Source organism: Echiichthys vipera (assembly GCF_963691815.1).
Source record: "Echiichthys vipera genome assembly, chromosome: 10".
NCBI lineage: Eukaryota > Metazoa > Chordata > Actinopteri > Perciformes > Trachinidae > Echiichthys > Echiichthys vipera.
In genome coordinates this window covers 21,842,718-21,870,333 of record NC_139835.1, presented here as the reverse complement: position 1 = coordinate 21,870,333, position 27,616 = coordinate 21,842,718, and the positions used below count along the sequence as shown (strand labels likewise).

At 41.0% G+C, this 27,616-nt stretch overlaps 1 protein-coding gene across 1 annotated transcript; it reads right to left on the bottom strand.

Annotated features, from left to right (window-relative positions):
• Positions 1–721: 721 nt before the first annotated feature.
• Positions 722–18,282, bottom strand: srpx (sushi-repeat containing protein X-linked). The gene is made up of 10 exons (XM_083921338.1): positions 18,166–18,282; positions 12,500–12,556; positions 9,767–9,955; positions 8,723–8,899; positions 6,502–6,628; positions 6,249–6,370; positions 5,553–5,732; positions 4,695–4,828; positions 2,941–3,062; positions 722–1,478 (listed from the first exon to the last, which is right to left on the bottom strand). Exons 1-10 carry the CDS (start codon positions 18,224–18,226, stop codon positions 1,295–1,297), a joined length of 1,353 nt encoding a protein of 450 aa, XP_083777464.1. The 5' UTR covers positions 18,227–18,282; the 3' UTR covers positions 722–1,294.
• Positions 18,283–27,616: the final 9,334 nt, after the last annotated feature.

Here is a 27,616-nt window from a genome sequence, read left to right as displayed (position 1 = left end):
CAATAGCCACATTAAAACAATTATAAAGTCAGCCTACTATCACCTAAAGAATATATCAAGGATCAAAGGACTTAGGAAAAGTGTCCATGCATTTATCTTCAGCAGGCTCGACTACTGTAACAGTGTTTTTACAGGTCTCCCTAAAAAGTCCACCAGGCAGCTGCAGTTAATTCAGAACGCTGCTGCTCGAGTCCTCACTAAGACCAAAAAAGTAGATCATATCAATCCAGTCCTCAGATCTTTACACTGGCCTCCTGTCTGAACTGATTTAAAAGGAAAAGGGAGAAAGTCTGGAGAGAAATAACAGGAAAGTTTTGGTGAGTTGTGAGTTCAGTCAGAGGGTGCGCTGAACACAAACACTCACAGACACACTTCAACATATGAGAAACACTACTGAGCCATCTTGGAGTCCAGTATCCAGTTCTTATAATAGACCCATATAACACCTCATTCATCTAACCTCTTGGAAACGTGAATAATAGTATAATTAAGTATTTCCCCAAAATGTTGAACGATTGCTTCAAAGAACGATGACACTTGCTTTGAACAAGTTGTTTGTACTAGAAAAAGATTTAAATAATCTTACTGCTGATATTTTTTGTTGGTTTGAGAAAATAAAATGTTAATAACTCAATAACTAGATAAACACAGAGGTTTCTCTCTCGACTTGATGGTCACGCATGTCTCCTGCACTCTCACTGACACACTGAAGATCACATCCTTGATGATAAACATATTTAATCATTGTCTTATAAATTCAGACGTAGGTGTACAGCGTACTAACAGGGCAGCATCACTGTCCTGTCCTGTACATAAAACACGCACACACACACACACACACACACACACACACACACACACAGTATTCCAGAGTGTACATCATTATTAGAAGATGTGAGCTATAAATATTAGACAGGTGAAGAGTTTCCCAGTTCATACAGTAAAAAGACTTTTTGTACAAAATAGTAAAACATATTTCTGCTTTGAAAATATCATTAATAATAATAAAACATACAGATAGACAAGACACAGGAATCAATATGATTGTAATGTACTGTATGACCCGTTCCATTAAGTGACCTCTTTTAATAATGCTTCAGATCAGCACACACACATACACACACACACTCACACACACAGACACACACACACTCGCACGATCACACTCACTCACACACAATCACACACTCACACAAACCTTCTGGAAACAGGCACGAATGAGTTCAAGTAGGAGTGTGTGACATGTCAGAAAGAGGAGAAGGATCAAAGACGGCCGAGAGTCTGTGGAAATGTTTTATGATTGACAGTTCTGGCCCGCTTCCTGCTGTAGCACCATCTCGTCCTTGCGGAGGGGGAAGGTGTCGATGGTGGTGAATAGTTCAGCCGCTGTGATCGGGAACGGGTAGCGTTGCTTGTCCATGCCCTGCTTGTCCACCAGCACCATTTGGAACGACCTTTGGGGAATCCGCAGCAGTATCCTGGGAAACGCACAGCAGCTCAGTGAACATCAGAGGTGGAAAATTACTCACTACATTTACTTAATTACTATATAAGTACAAAATCTGAGATACATGTACTCTTCTTTTATACTTCCACTCCACTACATGTCAGAGGGAAATATTGTTCTTTTAGCTTTAGTTACTTTTCAGATCACAATTTTTATACCCTTCCTGTCAATTTCTGATAAACTGAAGCCCCCGGTAATGCTTTCAACTTCATACACCAACAGTTGCAGACACGACACCATGGACACGTAGTGGTTCTGTTTAAGTACTATTTTTGGACGCCTGCACAGTAGATCCACATTTATGAATTGTTGCACATTTGATTGTCTCTATATTGTTTCTCTATATACAGTAGATAATTGTAGGGAACTGGGTAGTGACGGATCTCATCACACAGTCAAATAGTGTCCATTTTGCATTTCCAGTGCAGTAACTTAGAGTAGGGGTCAACGTTTTTAGGTCAATGACCCCTTAGTTGAAAGAGAGATGAAGCAGAGACCCCCGGCCTGAGTGCCTATACACACAACTTTAAACAATACTAGGCTATAACAGTGATCATTATTGACATATTCAAATATTTATACATCATATGTTAATGTTAAACACACGTTATGAAGGCACACTGAAAGCTTGTATATGTGCATGGCTACCTTAGTGACTACCTTGCCTATAAGCAAGTAAGCCTTTAATCAAGGTTGTTTAAATCTATTTTTTTTTTCATGAATTTATCTTTGCGGATACTACGTTGCATTCATGTCAATGTGTATTTTCAGACATATCGTATTTTTGAAGAAAAAAAGGCGTTGGAAAGATTATCTAGATTATAGATTAGATTATATAATTTGGCGGACCCCTTGGAGTGACCCTGAGGACCCCATGGGGGTCCCGGACCTCCTGTTAAAGATCTCTGGCTTAAAGGATGTCCCCACAGAACCTAACCAAGTGGACATGTGTTGCTTTATGGGTTAAGAAAAGTGTCCTTCTTCTTCAGCTAAATCTCCCTGTGGAAAATGCATGGTCACCAAGCTGAAGCTGTTTTTCTGACACCACGAAAAGTTGACTTTTTAAAGTTACAGTGACGCCACAAACATGACGATCTTATAAGTTATGATGCGCTACTGCAGAATAAACTACCAAACAGTATATAAAAGGAGTTAAAATGAGCACAATCTTAGACATCTACGGCAGTAACATGCAACAACTCATTCTAGCAGCAGCAATTTTAATCCAGGAACATGGTGTATTATAGTAAAACACTGAAGGGAACCTTTTACTGCTTAATCAATACTTCTCTGATAATAATACTTGAACACTGTTAGATTTGAGTGCAGGACTTTTACTTGTAATGCAGTATTTTCATAGTGTGTACCTAAGTAAAGGGTCTGAGGAAGCTACTTCTTCAACCACTGCTAATTGTGTGTGCATGTGAGAGTACCTGATCTGCAGGGACAGTGCTGGAGGGAGAAGCCTGTGTCGAATTCGGCCAATCTGTGCCGGGTAAGTCCCGACCAGCTCTATCACTGTGACGTGCCTCAGGTCCAGTCCACACTGAGCATGCTGAGAGAAAGATACAGAGAGAAAGAAACTGATCTAGGAGGAGTTTTGTTGTTTTATAGGTTTGTTACTGATTTATGTGCAGGCAAAAGAGAACTGAGAAGTTTATTTCACAGAGAATATAAAACTCAGTCGAACCAAATTGGCATCGATAACATCCGAGGGCTGCAACTAACAACTGTTGTCATGATTGATTATTCATTGTTTGACCTTCTCTGTGCAGAATGATGCATGTGCAGAGTTTGACACCAGAAGGCTGTTTTCACACTCGTCTGCTGAAGGGGAAAAAGTTTCTCTGAACTCACCTAAAATCGGAGTTTAGTTAGATTTGAAAGTCGCATATGTAGCTTACACAAGTGTGATAAGGAAACTGGAAACCTCCGCGGATCATTGCCGTGAAATCAGCGTAAAACACCAGTTCGGTCTGTTTTTGAACCCGTACCTGCTGTTCAACTTTTAAAAATGAACAATATTTGCATATTTATATACCACTATACTTTTTTTGATAAGATAAAAGAGACCAAATGTCATTCTAAGAATTTCTAAATAGGTGAGTGAACTAATGAAATGATTAGTCTAAAGTGACGTCAAATTTCTTGTTTTATCCAAACCACAGTCCAAAACCCAAAGATATAAAAAAGGACATATTATAAAATTTATTAAAAAAAATGTAATTGTGCTTATTTTCAGGTCCTTACTTGTATTTTGGGTTTCTACTGGAACATGTCACATGCTTTAATGTGAAAAACACACTTTATTTTTCTCATACTGCCTGTCTGTATTCACCTTCTGTCTCAAACGCTACACATCTGTGCTCTCGGCATCTTTACACCATCATTGCTGCCGGGGAACACTTTCTACCTTTATATAAACAGGGATATGTTTAGTAAATTTGTTACAGAACAACGGAAATGGCTTGTTTAAAAGCACAGTGTGTTTCTCTGTGGCATGAGCGTACAGTACTTATAGAGCACCTCGACCTGCATTATTATTAAATAAAAATAGAAATCACCTTTTACAATATGGGACCTTTAAATTACAAAGGTCTAAAACAGAGAAAGGCAGAAAATCCTCACTTCTTGATCAATTAATCAAGTAATCAGTCAGTCAATTCTGTCCTGAGTAACACAAACAACTCACAACTTGACATATTCCGGGACTAATGACATACTTTTACCACGGTGTCATCTTCCAGCTGATAACCCGTCACTCGGAAAAGTCAGGCGCCTAAAGATACGTGAAGAGCCGTGGAATCATCCAGCCCCAGAATAAACCTTATCAAAGCTGGTGTCAGTATCATTTGTTCATCGCCTTGACATTTTCTGGACAACCGCCCCCACATCCAGCCCCCTCCTGTTTATATGTCTCCCTGCTTTGTCCAGCTTATGCAGCAAAGCGAGGAAGAAAACACACACACACTCACACTCACACACACACACACACACACACACACACACACACACACACACATACACACACACACACACACACACACACACACACACACACACACACACTCACACTGTGGTGCTGTTTGTGAGAAGCAGTGGAGACACAAATTCATCACATCATCGTTTCTCTTTGTCTCGGTCTCTCCACATACAGCTCATGTTCTCCCAGTGAGTCGTGCCTCACCTGTAAGTTAGTCATCTGGAAGCGGTAATTATGATTGGCAGCCGTCGGGGCCGAGATAATGAGGAGCCGTCGTTTCTCATAGAACTGGTCCAGCAGCGCCGCAGCTGTACGCACTCCCACGTTGATGTTCATGGCTGTGAATGTACAATTAAGTGATGGGATATGACACACAGTACAAGAGTTCAGATTTAATACAACACTATCACAGTGAGATGCTGCGTAATTTGATTCTTTCGGGCTGCTGAGCAGATGTCGTGCATCATTGAAGTGTATTCCGTTAACTGAACCTGCAACATTGAGTATAAATTACTGTTGGTTTGCTATAACAGTCTCTCCCATCCGTTTCTTTTTCATGTCTCACAGATAGACATTCAAGAGGGGTGTCCAGTACTGATTCTTCTAATCGATAGATGGCACAGAGGCCCCATTTTCACCTCAAGTGAGCTTCTGACATGGAACCAGTTTAGCACAGGTAGGCAAGACTTACACAATACTGCGGATGCACAGATCTGACTTTTTCTGTCCTGAATACCAGTGTTTAATTAATAAGCTGTATGCCTCCTTGTGTGCAAGTGCACATCTCTATTTCTGGCAAACTGTTTATTTTGTATACTCAGAGCCTCCCCGTTACACTCTAAAGTCTAGATGATCCAATAATGAAAAATGATCTCCAACAACTTTTTTTTTTCATTATTTTCAACAGAAAAGGTCTTCTTCTTTCTTTTTTTCTTCGTGTCTCATTTTCTTTTTGCTTGATTTTATTTCATTACTGCAGCTACATTTTCAAGTAGATAAATTATGATAAAGATTGTTGTGTTTGTGTAAGTTTGTGTGTGTTTATCTGCATGCAACACGTACCTAAACAGTTGGTGTCTGTGCCAGACCAGGTGAGTCCGTACTGACACACTCTGGCAGCGCTGCCCTGCAGCTCGTAGCCACCGGTGCAAGTGAACTCACAAGTGGCACCGTAGTTGTCCCGGTCACTGTCACATTTCATATATCCGTTGTCTGGAGGAAACAGTGAGCTGCAGCGTCGCACTGCACAGAAAACCAGGCACAGCACATCAAAACATCAGGAGACAAGACAGGCAGCGAGGGAGCAAATTCTTAGAAATGGGGGGATTTTGATTGAAATAATTTGATTTGTTTTTAGCCAGACGAAAACAGATATCTGTTAAGTATCAAAGTGTCCTAAAAAAACTTACTAACTAAGTAATTTGGTAGTTATTAAAAATAGAAATTTGTTTCTGTGAGAAAAAACTCTATTTAAGTAGTTAGTAAAGTAAATGTTTATTTATTACTTCAACGTGTATTCTTCATATATGCCGAATTGTACTAATGCCTGTAAACAGGTATCACATTTTTTTTCAGTTGACCTGTGCACGGACAGAAATACAAATAGGTTTAACTAGCAACTCATTTTATATAATAAGACATGCAACAGTCTCCATTTCCCCCATTATTTCTGGGAGACTTCTTGGAAAAAACCCATAAAATAAAGTGGTACCAGTATTCTTCTCCTTGCTGCTTATCAAAAAGCTTTTATTAGCTCACCTCGCACTCTGACAGTGAAGCGACAGGATCCTTTGTTCCCTGCACGGTCAAACACAGTGTAGGACATCTTATGGAGCCCCTCTGGGAAGTCTGATTTCGAAGGTTTCCCTTTCAGGATAACACTGAAAAAAAAGAGCATCTCTGTTTTAATCTTTCACTGTGATCTTCTCGTTCAGAGTCAGATAACCAACAGGACTGAGTGCACTGAAGCAAAAAGAACGAGAAAAAAGAAGGTTAAAAAGGTGAGACTGACTCTGTAAGGATGCCGTCTGCTGTGTCTACGCCCTCTGGAGTGTCCCAGGTCACTCTCGCCGTCAGTTTTCCTGGTTCTGCCCACTTGTCTTTCAGATTAGGACACTTGATTTTTGGAGGATCCATGTCTACAGAGAGAGGGGAAAAAAAACTTAAAGAAAAAACAAAAGACCACATTCAAACCTTTATTTTACTATGTGCCCAGAACGGGTAGAGTAAATACTGACTGTCATTGCTTTCCACTCTTGCACGGCAGTTTACAAAGATTATAGTGGCAAATCTTGAAACAAATGATCTCAGACAGAGGTTGACAAAAGCAGCGTCAGTCATTTGTAGCCAGCAACTGTCAAGTTTGCCGGCTGAGATGACAACTGTCGCAGACGCTGTGACAGATTTGATTACATGCAGTAAGCTACTATAACGTGTCGGATGAAAACCCTGTCATCGGCGGATGTTTTTCTATGCAGCTTAAATAAACAGACATGATACATGCTAAAAGACTGAAACCATAAAGCTAACATGTCCCAGACAAAAAGTCAACATCTTCAGCTGGTGATCCTTGAGGAACACATGGTAATAGAGAAACATAATTTGTGTATTGCAGTGTAGAGCGAGTTAAACCTGTTGTTGTATGTTAGTATGGTATGGAAAGAACATCAGCCTGTGTGGCATTTCCAGACCTTGTTTGTATTTTCAAACAGTAAGTTTTAACTTAATTTGATTACTTAATGTTTCAGGAGAAAGGCTGAGGACTTACGTTAACCTTTGAGATTAAACATTATGCTATCAGGAGCGTATGTGTGCTCCCAGGGTCCTTTGTCCCCCAGCGTTATTTCCTCTTTAACGAAGCCATTCAAAGGATTTCATGTTCTCAGTAATATATTTTTTCCTTGGTCCAGTGTTGAAATCACCAACCTACTGATGTTATACTATAAATTTTCAAATGTGTGGCCAAGACAGTTTTGTTTCTTTAGACATTGATATTTCCACTGTGGCTTAATGGATTTTAAACATTCAAGCTGCATTTAAAACGTCCATTCATCTGTTTGTGGATATCTGTGAAGATAGGCTTAACCAATGACGTAAAATATTAGTTTATATCAAGAACTTAACCCTGGAAACAGTGGTGGAAGAAGTACTCTTCTTTTAGAGATTACTGCTGTAGAAAAACTCTGTCACAAGTTAAAGTCCTGCATTCAAAATTACACTTAAGTGAAAGTACAAAAGTATTAGCATCAAAATGTACTTAAAGTCCAAAAAGTAAAAGAATCCGTAAAGAAACTAGTAGCTAAAGTTACCAAATAAATGTATTGGAGTAAAAAGTACAATATTTAGTACCTCAAAATTGTACTAAAGTGCAGTACTTGATTAAATGTACTAAGTTACTTTCCACCAATGCCCGGGTGATGTTGTTGGCTGAGGTCGCTGCAGTGCAAACTTTTCAAAATACAACAAAGATCTGGACAGAGTTTGGAAAGACTAAAAGAAGACACCACCCTTTTAGATGTCTGTGTGTCTCCTAATACAGACCCATGCACATTGCTTCAACATGCAAAGATTGACAGAGCTATATTGGACAGATGGTTCCTTTCCCAATTATTTAAAATAATCAAGAAAGCGACCAGCCCATCTCTGCTGTTAAATAAACACCAGATGTCTCCATGCTGTTTTCCTTTAGCATCATACTCCAACAAAAACACCTGCGATAGTTCTCAGGTAACATTGAAGGTCTAGACGGAGACAGACGGTGAGACAGCTTGATGTGAAAAGTTCCATTACTTGGCTCAATGTCACTTCATAAACAGCATCAGTAAGGTCATAAATGCTGTGGTGCAGTGAGATCTGAATGAGTCTGTACACAGCACGAACCCTGTCCAGCAAGGCTGCGAGACAATTACACGATTGCCTACGGTGAGGCCTTGCAGCTTTTCATGAAAAACAGAGTCATTTACAGGCTCAGACATTTTATGGTGACAAGAGACAAACCACAGTATGATTTTGTTATGTGTCTCTGTGTACATGTTCATGTCTAGAGGCTTGTTTTTTCTCAAACATCAATCATTGAACCTTGTATTATGAGGGATACTCTATAGTCGGCAGCTTGCATTATGCCATAAGCAACTAGTTACCCGCGACGTGTGCTTTTGCAGCTCAATATTCTACAGGCTCCGGTCCTCTGTGCGAGAATAAATTACGTACAAAAGAACGACGCACAGTCTTACCAACACAGGTGGGGACCCCGGCGCTCCATGCCTTGCTGTGCTGGCAGGTTGCCGTCTTCTGGCCCTTCAGAGTGAATCCAGGGGAGCAGAAGAACTCACAGCGAGAGTTGAAGTATGAGCCATCCGAACACTTGTAGCCGCCATTAACGGGCATGTCCAGCTTGGGACAGCGGATCTCTGTCAAAGAAAGAGCTCGGTGCTTTGAGTCAAAGGATGATTTGCTCAGTTTCATTTGGTACATGCAATACATTAAAAGCTGATGTCTCTATTTCATAAGACAGTAAACTGGCTCATCTTGGTCTTTTATCAAACTGATTTAATTTAGTTCAGGCTTATGCATTTAATAATACAGTATACTGTTCCACATTGGTTTTAGTTGTTATTAAAACTCACATATCAACCACTCATTGTTGATCTTCTTTGATTAAATCTTTGATTACATAGTCATCGTGGAACAGCGGCATAACTCTGGAGGAGGAGCAGTCGAACTCCTTTTAAAAGCACAATTTTTTCATTCTACTCACAAATACTTGTCTTTTTCACAGAGTGCAAAACTATAAACTCCTTCAAGGAGAGATCGTCTGAAAGTGTGTGCCGTTATCCTCCTTGTTTAAATATTTGATCTAATCTTTTGCCATCATTGTTCTTATGTGCTTGTGATTGAAAAACTTTTTTTCAAATACAACCCTACCTTACCAATTAAAATAAATACTGTTTTCAAAGAGGCTTTCACACTCTGCCAGGAACAGACATCAGGTAGCAGAAATTGATTTATGTAATTTGTTGTATGAACATGTACCAATTTTAAAAGTCCTGAACATCGACTACAGTTAATAAAGATCAGACTCCCTCCCCTAAAAAAGTGAGATGAGGCTCAAAGCTGTAGAGAGAAGTTAGCAAGTGCACCTGCTACTTCTAGGGCCACGATTGAACTTGCTCAAAAATGCATGAATAATTGTCAGGATTCCCCATGAGCCAAACCTAGTATGTAGTTTCGTGCATGGATGCATATATGTATGTGTTCAGACGGATGCTTCTTTTTACCTCGGCAGGCGTAGTTGGAGGACCAGTGTTTGCTGGCCATGCACACCACCTCTGAATTCTGGGACTCATATCCCTGCTTGCAGCGGATTTTACAGCGAGTCCCCATCACGCTCTTGTATTGCTCTCCTCTCGGTGTACGACAGCTCACGTCCCCATGTTTCAACTTAATGGGCGCACACCACGGTGTCCCTACAAATGGAGAGAAGACAGCTGCACTGGCTTTTCCTTCGATGCATGAAGGCGATTATGTTTTGTATGGTGCGGCCTTGGCGTGGGAGAGTACAAGTACTCAATAAGCACTTACCTGAGGGCTATAAAAGCTTAGAGAGACTTCCTTAATACGCTTAAAAATGTGAAAAACCCACCCATCATCTGAGTTCAGACAGATACGGAGGATTTCTTATTACCTTATCTGCGACTTCCCATAATCCAACAGTGTCTCATGAGGCAGAGAAGATAGTCTCACTTGAGGAAAAGACAGATAATTATGTGTAGAGAGCACTTGAGTTTGAGTGTATGCGTTTCCACACAGATAAAGTTCTGTGTTGAGAGTGAAGCTCTTTACAGCCTCATCACACTATAATATCTGAGTGCTATCCCTGGATTTAGTCCGTCCAAAACAAGACATTAATTGGACTGACCACAGATACAGAATATAAAATACAAATTCTGTTAAATGTAACCCCATCAGTTCCTTTAGTGCAGTATAATAATATGTTGTATAAAGCTTCCGCCAGCAGCCTCTTAACTTAGCTTAGCATAAAGTGTAAACAGGGTGAAACAGTGAGTCTAGCTCTGTCCAAAGGTAACAATTGAACCTATTATAGCAGCACCTCTGAGCTCACAGATTAACACATTATAACTTGTTTGATTAATTGGTACAAAAAAGAAGGTGTAAAAATTACAAGTTGCAGTTTGTGGGGTTATGTGCCATGCTGTGTCGCAGTAGCTTCCTACTAAACTTACTGGATTAAACAAATTAAGATAAAATGTTAAATTGTGAGCTTTATGAGCTTTAGAGTTGCATTAAGCTACTTATTATTACCTTTGGACACAGCCAGGCTAGCTGTTTCCCCTGTTTTTAGCCTTTATGCTAAGCTAAGCTAGCACTAACGGCTGTACATATTGACTGCGCAGATATGAGAGTGGTATTGATCTTCTAATCTAACTCTAAATTACAACACAAAGAGGCTACCGGTAAATATCAAACTTTTCCTTTAAGACATATGAGACAACAGCATTGCTTTCAATAATTTCTCCTCCCACTGCGGACACTTCTGCCCATCTCTGTGACGCTTGTTTAAAAATTCATCGTTTCCTGCCAAGTTTGAGAGGCCACAGGGTTCTTATTCCAATACAGGGAATTCAAAATCTGCATTTTTTTTCCCCTGCTGGCTGAGGACACACACACACACACACACACACACACACACACACATGCACAAACACACACACATGCACACGTGCGCACACTTGGAGAGAGTTTAGGCTAATTTCCAGTTGGAATAAAAATGAGTATTCATTACACAGCGAACCTCCCTCTCCGCCTCACTGTGTGTGTGTGTGTGTGTGTGTGTGTGTGTGTGTGTGTGTGTGTGTGTGTTTGTGTGTGTGTTGGCAAAGTCTCCACAACCACTGAGAGAATAATACTACGTTTGAGCTTTTTTACGCAAGGGGAGAGTTTGGTTTGGCCTGGACGATAATGTTCCGTGTCTAACTGACCCGAAATTAAAGCTGGAAGCTACTTTGACGTAACTGAGTGAAAGGCTATTATTTCAAAATACCTCTTACTCTCTCCCCGTAAAACATTAAAATATTATTGATGACACATCTGGAACTCGTATAAATTATACACGCGTATAAATAAGCTCAGTCAAATAAAGATACACACCATTAGCTAGAGGGTTGAAGTAGCCATCAGGGCAGTATCATGGGTTAGACGCGTGTTGATTTAAATGTATACATTTTTATGTATTATATCAAAGTCCCTCTCATTTCTTTTTCCTTAAACATAAAATATTTTTGATGACACATCTTGAACTTGAGGGCGTACACACATAATCGAATGTGATTTGGGGCAGTTAGCTATACACTTGACCGTTAGCTAGTGTGTTAATGGGCTAGCGTAGTGACATAGAAGCTAATATATGGCCTAAAAACATTTTTAGCGTAACAAAATCCTTCTCTTTTGTCTTCCCATACAACATTTGAATATTTAAGATGCCACAGCTAGAATTCAGTGGCATAGTCTATATTAATACAGTTGAATTTGAAGCACTAGCTACAGACTGTTAGCTAGTGGGTTATAGCAGCTTGAGCATAGGTCCGAGGTGTGTGTTTGGACCTCAGGCAGCAAAGACTTTGTTTATGGTTTTGCCCTAATTTATTTTTTTGTCCTTTGCCCTTCTGTTTCTGATCTTACAGTGCTGTTGAGGGAGGTGTCGGTGCAAGCTTACAGTCCTCTACCGCTCTGTAGTGTTGTATTAGCAACGCCAATCAAATCTAGCTAAACTCGCAACTAACCCCAACAATACAGTCTGTATCACTAAAATATCTTGCATTGTGACACTCTAGCTAATGTTTCACTTTGACTTTAACACTATAGGAACTCTCTGTTGGTCTGCATTAAAAATTCAGGAAGCCATGTGCTACTTTAATCTCAACATGTGAGTCATGTTTCAGAAAGCCTGTATGTATGAATGATCGACAGTGTCAAACTGAGCATGTAGTCACCTTTATATCTACGAGAATACCAGTCCTCGTCATCTCCGTAGGCGTACTGTCCTGACCCTGGGGATGAAAGAAAAGAAGAAAAAGCAACTAATACGAAGAAAAGCAAGGATGTTAAGCAATGCTTGGAAGCATTGTCCTGGGCTGACCTTGAGCACCAAGAACAGGCTTAAACATATTGCTTAACTTTTCATCGGAACCAGACTCTGCGGGGGGATCTGGATCTTTTGGACAGACCACATGCACAAGGAACAAATCACAAAAGATCCTCTTTTTCTGGCTGGTTTGGAAAAATGAATCCTTTTAACACAAAGATTCATTTTGCTCAATCCAGTGTTTTTTTGTTGTTTTTTTGCTGTGCCCCCCTGTTGCGTTTGGTACAAATGGAGTGAAACTATTTAGAAACTTTTTGTTTAGCTTCCATAGATCATACTTACCATCTGTGAACAGATCACTCAGAAAACACAGAAAAATGTATTTCTACCATAAAAACAGCAGCATCCAAGAGGGGCCAACTGTTAATATTTCTCAGTGGTGGCTACAGAGCTGGAGGACACAGTTGAGTGATAGTGGTAAGGGACAAATGTGAGCGGGATTGTGATGAGCAAGGAGGATTATTTTAGGAAAGAGGACGAACAGATGGGGTCAGGAAAACAGAGAGGAAAGGGGTGAGGAATGGGGTTGAAGGAAAGGGTGTTCAACCTTGGCCCCGGGATGTTATGAGCCCCAGTGTGAATGTGTCCTCTGTTCAGGATCCACAAGAGAGGAGTGTTCAAACCTCCACCAGCTTCATACACCAGCCGCACCTTGGTCATTGAACCTGATACTGTGAGCACATCTCACATCCTGTGCCCCTCCATTCCTCATCACGGCTTTTTTAATAAAAGCTTTCTGGACCAATACGCTGCAAGCCATCTAATACACACACACACACACACACACACAACCACACACACACACACACACACACACACACACACACACACACACACACACACACACACACACACACACACACACACACACACACACACACACACACACACACACACACACACACACACACACACACACACACACACACATAAGTGCTATATTTTAGCAGTCAAATCACAGCATGAATTGAACAAAGCAAACCCACATACTGAGTGAGTCAGATTTAGCTGTCTCATGGGAAAACTTCAGTGTCTGCATCTTAATGGGAGGAAGGGAGGTAGAGAGAGGTATGGAAAACTAATTACAGGTGTGTGTGTGTGTGTGTGTGTGTCTGTGTGTTGCACTAAAGTGAACATTAGTTACAGCCACTTGCATCAGAAAAATTATAAGTTCTGTAACACCTCGCAGCCATTCACAACACGGAAAATGGTTGTTTTCTTGTTTGTGACTGGCTGGCAGGTGGTCCAACAAACAATGGTCTACTTGTTTTCTCATCTATTGTCTTGTTTTTTTAATGCAATAGCCATTTAAAGTATTAAGAGGTGGTACTCCGCCATTCCCACTCTGGATTCCTGTTGCCTTCAGATGAATGAGGGATTCATAGTTGACGCTGCATGTAATCCTCATATTTTTATCTCACTGATATCAGCTTCACTGATTTTGAGTTACTGGCAATGCAAATTGAATATTTCCTATCCTGCATTTCAGGACAATGAACTGCTGCAGAATGAATTGAGGGTAAACACTGTAATGGATTTTCTTTTTTACGTTAAAAAAATATACTTTTCTAGCCTAGCAGCCTGTACAATTATAGGATACACAGTCATCTATTACTTTGTGTTTCCAAGCTAATTATCTGTAGACATATTCAGTTGTTTTAACTGAACATGAAATATGTAAACAATAACACAATAACATGCAAGACAAACTTCTTTGTTGGCCATTTCAAATTGTTTTCTTTTGGACTTCTTCCCCCTCCAAAGTCACCAGGAGGACAAGGGACATATGAAGACACTCATGGCAGTGTGCACTCTGTAGACCCCCAGTATGAAGCAGGAAATGGGCTTGATTAAACAAAACTCTTACATGTGAAATCATCTCTGTGGAAAAGAGAGAAAGAGACGTGAACACAAATGCACAAAAGCCGTGTTCTGTGCCATGTTCGGTGACACATTTCAAGTTACGTTGAAATGGACAACATGGTTGTATCCACTTTTCCTTTATACATACTTAATGTCTTTGTCTGCTTGTGTACAAGGTTGTGCTTTTACCTTTCTTGCCAATAGGTGGCACAGGTTGGACTGGATATGCAGGCCTGAAAAAGTGCACTGCAGCTCTGCGTGAACCTGGTTCATCCTTGTTCTTAAAAGCTCTCCAGATTCAAACAAAACCCAAGAAAAGAAAATGTGATCTGAGACTCCTCTGTGTGCCGAGGGGGAATCATTAGCCAGTTTCCTATTCCTGTTCATCTACTTCAAATGAGTTCTTAGCTAGAAAGATGTCAAAATGTTAATAGTGCAGGAAGCGTAGAAGCTCGTCTTCCTGACAAACCTCTGGGAGTGAATAAGCTTTAAATTACAGAGCCCGATATTCCAATTAGCTGTCCTCTGCGGGCCTGTCATTATATGGAAGCTCATTCCCTGTAAGGGTTGACGTATAGCTACAGGCGAACTGAGCAGAAGAGAGAAGAAAATAAAATAGGATGTTATTTTGTTATCGCTCAATTCAACACGCCACAATTACATAGATAAGTGACATAATTCCTTTTGGAGCACTAATGATTTCTGTCCCATTTAACAACATGTCTGCTGCTGGTTTCTTAATCACATCAGCAGTTTTTGACCCTGAGGAACAAACTGCTTCCCCAGTTGTTTTTTTTAAATGAAGAATTTATAGTGAGGTACAACAATTGCTAAGTCGTTGGAGTAATAAACCCATAGATCACAGTAAGTGTTATAAATTATCTGGCTAGAATAGTGTGGCTGTCACAACTGATGTTTAATATTAACAATATTTACTTAAAAATTAGTTTTTTTTAATCTTTCAGCTGTCTCTGGTGTGTGTCTTTCATCATTGGTGTATTTTCTAGTGTTTAGTATTCAGATTAGAAACTCATCTTAGCATGCTCCTAACCCTTACCCTAACCCTTTGTCTATACAGCATTTATTCATATGCTTTTGAAGATGCGTTAATAAATAGTTTTGTATTTTTTGTATTTTTGTGTAATGTTACTGTTACTTCACATCTTCTCCATAACACCGCTGCCATGTCAACTTTATGGAGATCATATGTAAATGAGGTGTAGCTTCTTCCACCATCTCCATTAATTGTAATTTTAAGTGACACACCCATCATATACAGTAGCATACAACTATATGCTTCTATGCCTTTTTTTCTATCATTCAGCCATTCAGAGCTATTCTGTAACTTGACAAGGGCAGACATTATTTATTAAGGCTATTTAGTGCCACCTGCAGGATATTTTTAGGTGTAATTTAGGCATAAAAATCATCCCAAGGTCTTTTTCGGCACTTACCTACATCAAATAAGACATTGAGAAATCCGCTAGAGTCGCTAACAGCCAAGATGGCTAACACTGATTAGCTCGGGACAGCACAGTGAAGGCGTTGAAACTGCTTTTTAACCACAAATACTGCTCAAAATAACACCAAACCTCTGCAGTAGCATGAGAAGAGTCCATACACATAAAGCGAAGCACCAATGAGCGCCTTCCTTTTAGATTGACTTTGCTAATCAACTTGAATAGACTTTACTATGAGAGGAGCTGGTACCAGGGCCAGTAGGCAAGTCTTTAAAACACTCTTTTAATAAACTCTGGGTTCACAAACTATGTAGTTGTTGCTTCGTTTTATGTGTTAGGACACTTCTCATGCTGCTGCAGAGGTTTGGAGTTATTTTGAGCAGTATTAGTGGTTAAAAAAGACGTTTTAATGCCTTCACCGTGCTGCTCCGAGCTAATCAGTGTTAGCCACGTCCAGCTGTTGGCGACTCTACCGGATTTCTCCGTTAAACTTGATACAAGAAAAAAATTGTCTCGATGGCTTATTTCATGTATATAAGTGCTGAAAAAGCCCATGGGACAATTTTGCACCAGAATTACACTTTAAGGCTATTTAGTGCCACCTACAGGACACTTTAATAGGCAGCACTGCAGCCAGTTCCAGTGAAATAAGAAAACTGCTCAGTTCGGGTTCGAGTGTGCTGCAGTCTTTTCTTCATTGATTACATTTATTTTTTGCATGCACTTTAAAATACAAACTACCTCTTAGCTATTTGTTAATTAACAGTCTGTTTCTGATTTGTTGCTTTCCTTTGAGACTGTTCAGGATTCACCTCGTGGCGAAGTGTTGCTTCTCTGTCTGGCAGAGACACAACTGAATGCTTATTAGAGTGACTGCTCTCCAGTGATGGGGCTTACTGGTATTTCAGTTACTCCCTGAGTGTGCAGGATGTATCTTCCCCCAGGCTCACATCAGCACAGGAATCGTCATGGAAAATGTGATCAGGCTCTTACGAATACTTGCTGTAGACGGGCTTAACTGTAAGAAGTGATGCACAACTCAGAACCCCATTGTTAAAAAGGAGCCCAAAAGGTGCAAAAGCAGTCATTTTGGTGCACTGCCACCCAGTTATGAGGCATGCACGCTCAACAACTCGGCAGGCTAATTGACCCCCAGAACAAACACAAACACAGCCCTGTAAAATAAACTCCTCATAAACGCAAACACACACACACACACACACACACACACACACACACACACACACACACACACACAAGTAGAGACCAGAGGCCTGGTTGTCAACTCGACAGGCAGTTTTTAGTCTGTCAGTGTAAATCTGCTCCGCAGCTTGTGTTCATGTTTCAGCCTGTAATGTATGATCATAAGGCAGTGAGCCTTTCAAATCATCTACAAACACACGCATACACACACACACACACACACACACACACACACACACACACACACACACACACACACACACACACACACACACACACACACACACTCCATTCAGACGCGAGCTTTGAAGTCATTTCAGCTCATACAGGCCCTGATCTTGTCTGACTCCATCTACCTAGATAGTTTGCATGTCTAATCAAAGTAAGGCTGCAACTATAAAAGATGAGGAAATGCAGAAAAATGCCCATCACATTTGAGTGAAGTCATCAAATGTCTTGTTTTATCCAAGTAACAGTCCAAATATACTCAATTTACTGACATATAACAAAGAATTACAGAGGCTGCATCAGTAAAATTCTTCCAAGAAGTGAAAGTCCCTTTGCAGTAAAGTTGATGAATAGGTCGCTCTTGGTAAAGCATTGAAAGAGAGGGCAAAAATGAAGCTTGCACTGCACTTACAGTTGCAGGGCTTTCATTAGCAGCCTACCACAGACTGAGCTCTGTGCAGAGAAACGTCCCCCAGATGCACACTGCACTCCCCCCGCTGTCCACCCCCTCCACGTAAACACAACCGCGGTTCACCAAAAACCAGCAGGGAGGGTTGAGAAGCCTCAAATGCATGCGCTAAATTAAACAAAAATAATACTCTCCCAACACAAAGAGTTGAAACTAAATCCAGCTTCAAATCAGGTGTCTTTTTCCACTAAAGTCTGAAGATAAACCGTTGGATTGTTTCATCTGGTACCTGCTGCTGCAGGGGTTAAAAGTGTCCAGGAGGGTGAATGAGGGGCTTTGTCAGTTTCTTACCTTCATAACCGGAGCAGAAGTAGAGCTGGACGAACAGGAGCACCAGCGGCCACATGTCCATATCGAGACGCGGGGCTCTTCAACATGTAAAGAGGGAGCTCCGCAGGAAGACTTCCAGCGCATTCCTGCTTTCCAAAGGCCCGCCTCTTGCTCCAGAAACAAGGGAGGATTCTCCAAATACAGTCAGGCCCGGCCACCGGCACTTTTCCAGCCCCTGTGGGTAAACTGACATGGACCCGATTATCACAAGTGACTCAACTCCAACAAATCAAGCCCCATCTGCCTGCAAACACTCTGCAGTGGTCACCGAGAAGGCCTGTGGTCTGTTCTGTTAGCTACATAAGTGCACTTTTGAGGTAGTCTACTTGAACACTGTGGCAAAAGAAGCAACATTTAGTTTTTTAAAGTAAAAGAAAACTAATTACATCTCCTAAAATACTTCATTACAAGTAGTTTAAAAGACCTGAATTTAAAATGATACTTGAGTAAAAGTCAAGAAGTATCAAAAGTAAACCTTCTAATTATGCTTATTATAGGATATTATATTATTCTAGTAGGATCATTTTAATGTTGTAGTTCACCAATGTGGAGCTAATTGTCTATCCTCTTTAAACCATTATTAAACAGTAATGCATATAGTGTTTTTTTTTACTAGTTACTAGATAAATGTAGTGTGCAATATATCCCAAGAAAGGTATATAAAGTATATAGTAGCACAGAACGGAAATACTTAAGTTAAGTAGAAATTGTACTTCAGTAGCTTTCCGTTGTTGAGTGCATAAGCTACATTTCACTGCTTGTGTCGAGTATCGAGACAATGTTGTAAATTAAACCAGTGGTTCCCAACCTAACGTTTATTTTCATTGTCGGTTCATCAGCCAGTTGTTTTTCCGATTAATCGATTAGTTGTTTGGTCTCTAAAATGTCAGAAAATGGTGAAAAATGTCGATCAGTATTTCTCAAAGCCCAAGACGACGTCCTCATATGTCTTGTTATGTCCACAACTCAAAGATATTCAGTTTACTGTGATTGAGGAGGTAATAAACAAGAAAACATTCATGTTTAAGAAGCTGAAATAAGAGAATTGGGACTTTTTTGCTTCAAAAAAATGACTCAAACCAATAAATCTATAATCAAAATAGTTGATTATTTGAATAGTTGATAACTAATCTATCACTTATTGTAGCTCTCCCTGTAAAGAAGTCACAAGATAAATAAATCTGATGGGTCATGAAATGATTAATTGCATAGCAGAGAATTAAAAAAACACATCTATAATGTTATTAGTAACAAGAAGGCCTGTTTTCTAAGGGTATAATTTCCCTTCATCAGAAGTTAAAGTTAGAGTTAAAGTCTCAGCAGGATGCGATTTTAGTATTTTGAACATTTGAAGTCACCGTGTAGCCTCTGGGTCATAACACACGGAGACACTGAAATAAAGAGTGTAGAAATGTTCCCGTTTCAAACATGGGTAGAAGTTTATACTGCCTGTTAATGATGTGAACAGTTTATAGGACGCATACAGGACGGATTGGTAGTTTCCTAGCAACACTATTCTGATGAAATGTTCCCTATTTACCACATTATGATCTTGACATTTGCATAGCAGTCTTCTATAAGTGATGATTATTCTGTTTAATACATAAACAGACACAGCAGGAGGGGCGGGTGAAAGTACGGAGCTGCTCAGAGACGGATCAGGGTGTCATTTGCACGAGGTCTGGTTGTACGCCGTGTGAAGGTGTTGAAGTGTTCTTTGTCTTGACGGGAAACAGGAAGAGGAGGCTTGTGGTGGAGTAACTGAGAGAGGATCTCCTGAGAGCTGTAATTACAAGTAGTGGTTGTCCCTTAGGTCAGGTGAAGAAAGAGGTAGTTGATACCATCTTTCCTCACCTAACACTTTGCTGAGGCGTTACAGACGCCGATTTGGGATTAAGATAGTGTCATAGTGTTTTCTTTTCTTGTGTGTAACTGTTGTTCACATAGACTGCTGGTGTTCTCTTTGGGTATATTTTTGAGACTTTTCTTCTGCATTTGTACAGTATGTAATTGCTGCATGGATTCTGTCACCTTGAGGCAAGTGAATAACTCTTGAGTGAGCTTTGATTTTGAGCACACAGACACATTAGAGGGGTTTTGGTGCAGAATGAACATCGTCTTGAGGTCTCAAAGGCGTATAATCCTCTTAACCGTAGACAACAATGATGCAGCAGTATGTGGGCAGGAACAGGGCACTGCAAACAAATACATGTATGAGTCCATGAAGAACAAAATCAATTTACTAATGATAAGAATGCTGCATCAGACAGCAACAATGTCTGCAGATGTAAGGAAAACATATAAAATGCAGGGTTCGTACGGGTGCTGGAAAACACTTGACTTCTATTGTGGTGTTTTCAAGGTTTGAGACGTGCTTGGATTTTGAATAAAGTGCTTGAAACTGCTTCAAAATATTATGTTATACTGGATGGCTTGTATGATATAACAGATAAAAGAAGATCTCCATATTTGAGAGACTGAAAACTGATTAAGAGATGATCAAAATAGTGATTATGTTTCTGTCGATCTATTAGTAGAGTTAGTTTTCCTTTCATTGTTCGTCGTTCTGTAGAAAGCTGTCTCAAAACATCTCGTTGGTTGTTTACAGGACAATAACATCTAATTTAACGCAATGAACAAGTAATGAGTATAAGTATAAGTATAAATATGTAGTGTGCCACAGCCGTAAGGTGCTGGAAAAGCATGAAACTGATCCTTGAAATGCTTGAAAAAGCGCTTAAATTTAACTTTGGAAAAGATGTAGGAACCCTGAAAATGATCAAGAGTACAGTGAGGGGAGGCTTGAGGACTTTTTGTGGCTCCAGAGGGAGCTGCGCGACGTGTGATGAAATGCCTTTTGTCATGTCACTTGAGTCAGCGTCAGTTAGGTTTTTTGTTTTTCTAAACATTTTTATTTCTGCTGTAAATTTGGGCATTTTATCCCGGGGGTGTATGGGACATTACTCCAGTTTGGAGCCAGCCTCAAGTGGCCATTTGAGGAACTTCAGTTTTTAGGCACTTCTGAGTTGGATTCACTTTTCAGCCCTGAAGGTTGCACCTCAATCTTGATTTAAAGATATAATCCTTAAGATTTTCACTGATCATATGACCCAGTAATGAAAACACTTGTTGCCTCTTTGCTGAGTATTACAATATCCCTGTCTGTGGCGACATTCCCTCACTAAATGTAAACAGTCGGCCGTGTTGGTGGCGCTGCTGACTGCGGTTGGTGTCCCGCTGGAGCTCGTCACTGCTGGTTACGCTGCATTCACTTGTAATTGTAAATCCTGAACTTCCAACTTTTGAGTCAGACTTGTAGTAAGGGCAGAAGTATAATAGGAACGTGTGTGTGTGGATTCAAGAGGGGAACATATAGGGAACAGACCGGAAGTAGAGCGGTGAAGGTGTGTCAGTAAAGTTTAAAAAAAAAAAAATCAACACGCCAAAGAGCCACCAAAGAGGCCGCTAGAAACAAAGTATGTTCAGTCCTACGGATTATGACTTTGAGTTAAGGAAAATGAAATTATTTGTGTCACGTTTTTTAAAAGTGAATGTCTAGAGCGGGCACCCAGGCACAGATGTCCTCGCCACAGTTCAACTCCAACCCTTTGCTGCGTCTTCTCTCCCTCATCACCCATCAACCTCCAGCTGTACTTTCACATAAATGTATACAAAGCCTAAAAGGACAAAATCGACGAAAAGCGAATGTCTTTAGTAGGAATGAATATGGACTATAAGACTAATGCATTTGTTTCGGGTCTTTTAATGGGATTTAGTTGACAATGGGAAACATATGCTGACAGCTGGCACTTTTTGATGACATCACTGCAGGTCGAGGTACTGAGGCAGAACATCGTTCCAGAACTGCTGAGGGTCGTCCTGGTTCTTCCCTCCTGCAGCGCTCGGCCTCGGCCTCGTCCTTGGTGCTGGTTTAGGTGTCTCTTTCTGTCGTTTGTCTTTTCTGTCAGGAGGCAACTTCTGTGGGTTTTTTGTTTTGGTTGATGTGACCTTTTCCTCCTCTTCCTCCTCCTCCTCTTCTTCTTCTTCCTCCTCCTCACCTTCTTCCTCCTCATCCTCCTCTTTCGTATTTCCCTCTTTGTTGTCTTTCACATCCTCTTCTTTAGCACGTTTCTCACTACGTTTGACGTTTGCAGCCTTTCCCTTTTCCTCCCTCTCCTCCTCTTCCTCACTCTCCTCACCTTCATCCTCCTCTTCCTCAGAATCACTGCCTTCCTTCCCTTTAGGTTGTTTCTGTTTTGTTTCTTTTCTCTGATTACTGAGTTTGGTCTCTGTTTTTGTTTTTGGTTTAATCTTTGCTGCAGTCTCCTCTTCCTCCTCTTCTTCCTCCTCACCTTCACTCTCTTCCTCTTCTCCCTTCTCCTCTGATACATCTTCCTCACCCTCTTCTTCCTCCCCTGACACCTCCTCCTTACTCTCCTTTTCCTCCTCCTCACCCTCTTCTTCCTCCTCCTCCTCCTCTGACACCTCCTCCTTACTTTCTTCTTCTTCCTCCTCCTCCTCCCCTTCTTCTTCTTCCTCATCTGTACCCTCCTTTTTTCTTTCGTCTTCTTCCTCCTCCTCTGACACCTCCTCCTTACTCTCTTCTTCCTCCTCCTCACCTTCTTCTTCTTCTTCTTCTTCCTCTGACACCTCCTCCTTACTCTCTTCTTCCTCTTTCTTACTCTCTTCTTCTTCCTCTGTACCCTTCTTTCCTTCTTCTTCCTCATCTGTACCCTCCCTCTTTCTTTCTTCTTCTTCCTCCTCCTCCTCTGACACCTCCTCCTTACTTTCTTCTTCCTCCTCCTCCTCTGACACCTCCTCCTTACTTTCTTCTTCCTCCTCCTCCTCTGACACCTCCTCCTTACTTTCTTCTTCCTCCTCCTCCTCTGACACCTCCTCCTTACTTTCTTCTTCCTCCTCCTTTCCTTCTTCTTCTTCTTCCTCATCTGTACCCTCCGTTCCTTCTTCTTCTTCCTCCTCCTCTGACACCTCCTCCTTACTTTCTTCTTCCTCCTCCTTTCCTTCTTCTTCTTCTCCCTCATCTGTACCCTCCTTTCCTTCTTCTTCTTCCTCCTCCTCTGACATCTCCTCCTTACTATCTTCTTCTTCCTCTGAGAGCTCCTCCTCACCCTCTTCCTCCTCCTCTGCAGCCTCAGCCTCTTCTTCCTCCTCATTTTCTTCATAGCTCTTTTCATCTTGCTCTTCCTCTTCTTCTTCCTGTTTCTCATCTTCCTCCCCTTCACTCTTACCCGTTTCTTCACCTTCTTCTGAGTCTTTCTCCTCATCCTCACTTTCGGTGGAATCTTGCTGTTCCTCAGTTTCACCCTCTTCCTCTGCTTCAACCTCATTTGCTTCTTCTTCAGAGTCTCCGGCATCCTCCTCTTCCTCTGACTCTTTGCTCCTGCTGCTCCCTGACTCTTCGTCACTTTCATCTTCTTCATTCTCGCTCACCTCACTTTCTTCCTCCTCTTCTTTGTTCTCTTCTTCACTGGACTCTTCACTCCCCTCCTCCTCCTCCGCTGCCTCACTTACCTCAGACTCGCTCCCTCCTCCACCTGTGTCCTCGCTGCTTTCTTCTTCCTCCTCTTCGGCCTCTGTGACATCACTCTTCTCACTGATTTCACCCTCTTCCTCACCGCTGAAGCTGGTTTCCTCCTCACCATCTTCCTCTGCAGTTTCATCATCTGGCTCTTCCTCACCCTCTCCAGAAACACTCTCATTTTCCTTCTCTAAATCCTCACTACTTTCAATTCCCTCCTCCTCTTCTTCTACTTTGTCTTCCACAGCGCTCCCACTCTCTTCATCTTCCTTCGTCTCCTCATCTTCGATATCTGTTTCTTCTCCCTCATGATCCTTGTCGATTTTGTCATAGTCTTCATGTTCTTTCTGAGAAGTTTCCACGTCTGTGCCACTGTTCTGAGGGGTAGCAGTACTCTCTTCCTCTTCTTCTTCAAGCGTATTCTTCTTGGCCTGAACATCTTTCTTTGTGCTTTCTTCTGGTAGATTTGACGCTTCTGTTGAGGAAAAGTGTGACATTGTCGAGGAAAAGGAAGGTCGCATAACTGCACTCTGCTTTGTGAATCGTTGCCCTCGGCTGGGTGTTTTGGGTGGTGTGGAGGTAACTGTGTCACTTTCATACTGGAAGGTTTTCACTGCCTCACTGAGGACCCCCATAGCTGCTCCTGCTACCCCCACAGCAGGAAGAAGAGAGGCTGCCGTACCAAGGATCTCCCCCCACCTTGGCTTTTCTTCAGCCGGGCTCTGAGTATCTCCCCTGTGTGTTTCAGAAACAAGAACCCTGTCAACAGGTTCGGGGCTTTGCAGTGATTTGGCAGCACTGAAGGAAACCACCTCTGTTCTCTGAGGGCTGTGTGAGGACGCGGGGTTACACAGCACATCAGTAGGTGTATCCTGCTTAGATAACAGCAGGCTGGAAGCTTCAGTCTGCTTACTCCCTCGCTGGGCCAAAGTATTATCTTCAGCTTCTCCTTTATCTCTGATTTCATCTCCTTTTCTCCCTCCTGGTTTTGTTTTTGCCTTCAGTTTCAATTCTTTTCCCTTCTTTTTGCCCTTTACTTCCGTGCTGTCACCTTCAGGTATCTTTTCTGCACTTCTATTTTTAGTTTTTTGAGATGTGTTTAACTCATTTTCCACTACTTTTCCTTTGCTTTTACTTTCTACTGGAGTATTACTTTGACGTTTGACAGGTGTGGATATGACCTCTTGTGGTTTCCCTTTAGCTTTCACAGGTGTGGATTTGACCTCTTGTGGTTTCCCTTTAGCTTTCACAGGTGTGGATTTGACCTCTTGTGGTTTCCCTTTAGCTTTCACAGGTGTGGATTTCACACTTCGGGATTTCTTAGTATCAACCTGAGTCGGTGTGGTGACAGGTGAGGTTTCTTTTTTCACTGGTGGCGGTTTTACACGCAGTGCTTTATTATGTCCTTTATTATGCGCGGATTCAACCTTGGGCAAATCTTTTGTTGGAGTCAATTTGACTCGCCGTGTCTCCTGTTGAATGTCTTCTTCATTAGGTTTGACGTCAGTGGTTTCACTCTGGATTTCAGCATCGTTTTCTATGGATGACAAACTTTCACTTTGGACAGATATACCGGTTGATTTATTTCCTGCAGTGACCTTAATAACAGGAGATGTCTTGTCCAAAGCTGATGATTTATTTTGCTCTTTCTTCAACGTCCTTATCAAGTTTTTCTTAAAAGTGCTGTCTTTCATATCCTCTTTGTTTATAATACCTTCTTTCACATTTCCATTTCTCCTTTCATGTTGCTTCACTTCAGTGGGTCTCTGCCGTGCCTCAGTCAGTGTCTTCCGGACCGATTGTGGACTTTTCGGGCTCGATGGTGACAGTTGTGCTGATTTTAAATAGGTGGGTTCCTCTCGAGCATCTTCCCGAGTTGTGATGTTATTGGACTGCTTGGTGATGTTCTCTTTGTCTTTCGATGTGACTTTTTTGGAAGTGTTTTTTTGACTCTTTGAACTCTTCAGTGGAGACACGTCTTTCTTTAAAGGGCCTTTCAGGAGCTCTGTGGGTGAGGCCTTAAGAGAATCTTGTGCTGTCTTCTCTTTGAACGGAAACAACTCTGCCTCTTTCATACCTCTTCTAAGAGTTCGGCCTTTCCTCTTTTCCTAAAATAAATCACAGAAAAAAAGAGGGATTTAGTCCCATGTAAAGATAAAAGCAACAGTCAGAAAAAGGTCACATGCCTGATGATACTGTGTTATAAAAAAGGGAAGTTGCAGACCTGCAATCAACATGACTGCGCGTGTAGTTGTGGCATTTGATGTTTTGTGTGTTTTACTGCCAAAGACATGTCGTCTCTAGTTTGAGGAAGCAGTTTCTTGTTCAATTACACGCTACAAAAACACTCGCAGATCAGACTTTCAGAGTTTGTTTGGAGATATGTTTCAGTAGATTTTGTAGGCATAGATGGTATTCATTTAAATGATTGACATAAAAAGAAAATATATATATATCTGGTAAATTTGTGCACACTGTAATTGAAACACATATTGAAAAGTATCTTATGGAAGTATGTGCATGGTGGGCACGCAGAACATGCAATGCTGGCGACCAATTAGTCATCAACAAATTTCTCATCAGGTTTAAATTCAGCTGTAAGTGGGAGGTAAAGGAAACCATGGTGATTTAGAGAAGATGAGGGGAATCCTTATTTTTCCATCTGCACTGGAAATAAACAGAGGGGTTAATTGTGGGTTCAGTGGAGTGGGATGTAAAAACACTTGTTCAATCAATTAAGAGATGTTGATCTCAGTCACAGTGATTCATGTTTCTGCTGCTTTGTACTTTGGGGATAATAGTCATTTTTGCTTCACTACATTTTCGAAGCCACAAGTTGCTTTTGCTTACTAAGATTTTACTTTTAGGACAATTTGTAAAAGACGCATAATTCACTGCACAGAGTAATTTCAGTCCTTAACTTGAGTTCTGAAAGTCTTATTTATAGATCGGGCAGTGCTGTAAGCATATTCCAAACAGTGAACTTGTTTCAAGTATTTTATAAAATATATGTTTGTTTTATATATATAGTTCTAGTAAATCCAACTGCCTTATCCGTTCTTATTTCAAGCTACAGGAATTCATCTGAAGAGCATTTTTATACTCAGTTTAAATAAACAACAAAGATATTGTTACCGTATCAACAGATTGTGTCACTTGTTTGAAGAAAAATAAGGTTTGCTGAACCCAATCATATAAATGTATGTAAATATATATATACAAAATAAACCAACTTCGAATAAGCCAATTTTTTTTGCATAAAGGCTTCTTTTACTTTTTATAATTTCTGTACATTTTGTTGATAATACTTCAGTACTTTAGTAGGGTTCTGAATGCTTTTACTTGTAATAAAGTATGTTAATAGTGTGTTATTATTCTGAATGTTTCTTCCACCACTGCACATAAATGCGAACGCAGACACATTTGACAGAAGGGGTTACTGAGCACCACTTGTTGCACTGTGACACACAACAAAGTGGGAGACTTCTTCACAGCTTGCTTCATCACCGACTGTGGAAACATGATGATATGTGGCAAGAATCCTGCCAACTTTTCCAAAGCTTGTGTTTGTGTGTGTGTGTGTGTGTGTGTGTGTGTGTGTGTGTGTGTGTGTGTGCGTGTGTGTGTGCGTGTGTGTGTGTGTGTGTGTGTGTGTGTGTGTGTATTGGCTGAAGAAATCCTCTCTTTCTCCAATCTCGGAATCAGCTTTGAGGAGATTCATTACAAACATTGTTATACCACATGGGAAATGTCTAAACACACACACACACACACACACACACCCACACACACACATGCAGTATGTACGCTGAGCCATGCACATTTCCTGGAAAAATCTGTGAGTGTTCATCATTGCTGCTTCCTGCCCTGGAG

Coding starts and splice junctions, on each gene's coding strand:
- srpx (XM_083921338.1), bottom strand. CDS start 18,226: ATGGACATGTGGCCGCTGGTGCTCCTGTTCGTCCAGCTCTACTTCTGC. Junction 12,557..18,165: donor CTTCTGCTCCGGTTATGAAG/GTAAGAAACTGA, acceptor TTTCATCCCCAG/GGTCAGGACAGTACGCCTAC. Junction 8,900..9,766: donor CTCCAACTACGCCTGCCGAG/GTAAAAAGAAGC, acceptor TTTCTTTGACAG/AGATCCGCTGTCCCAAGCTG.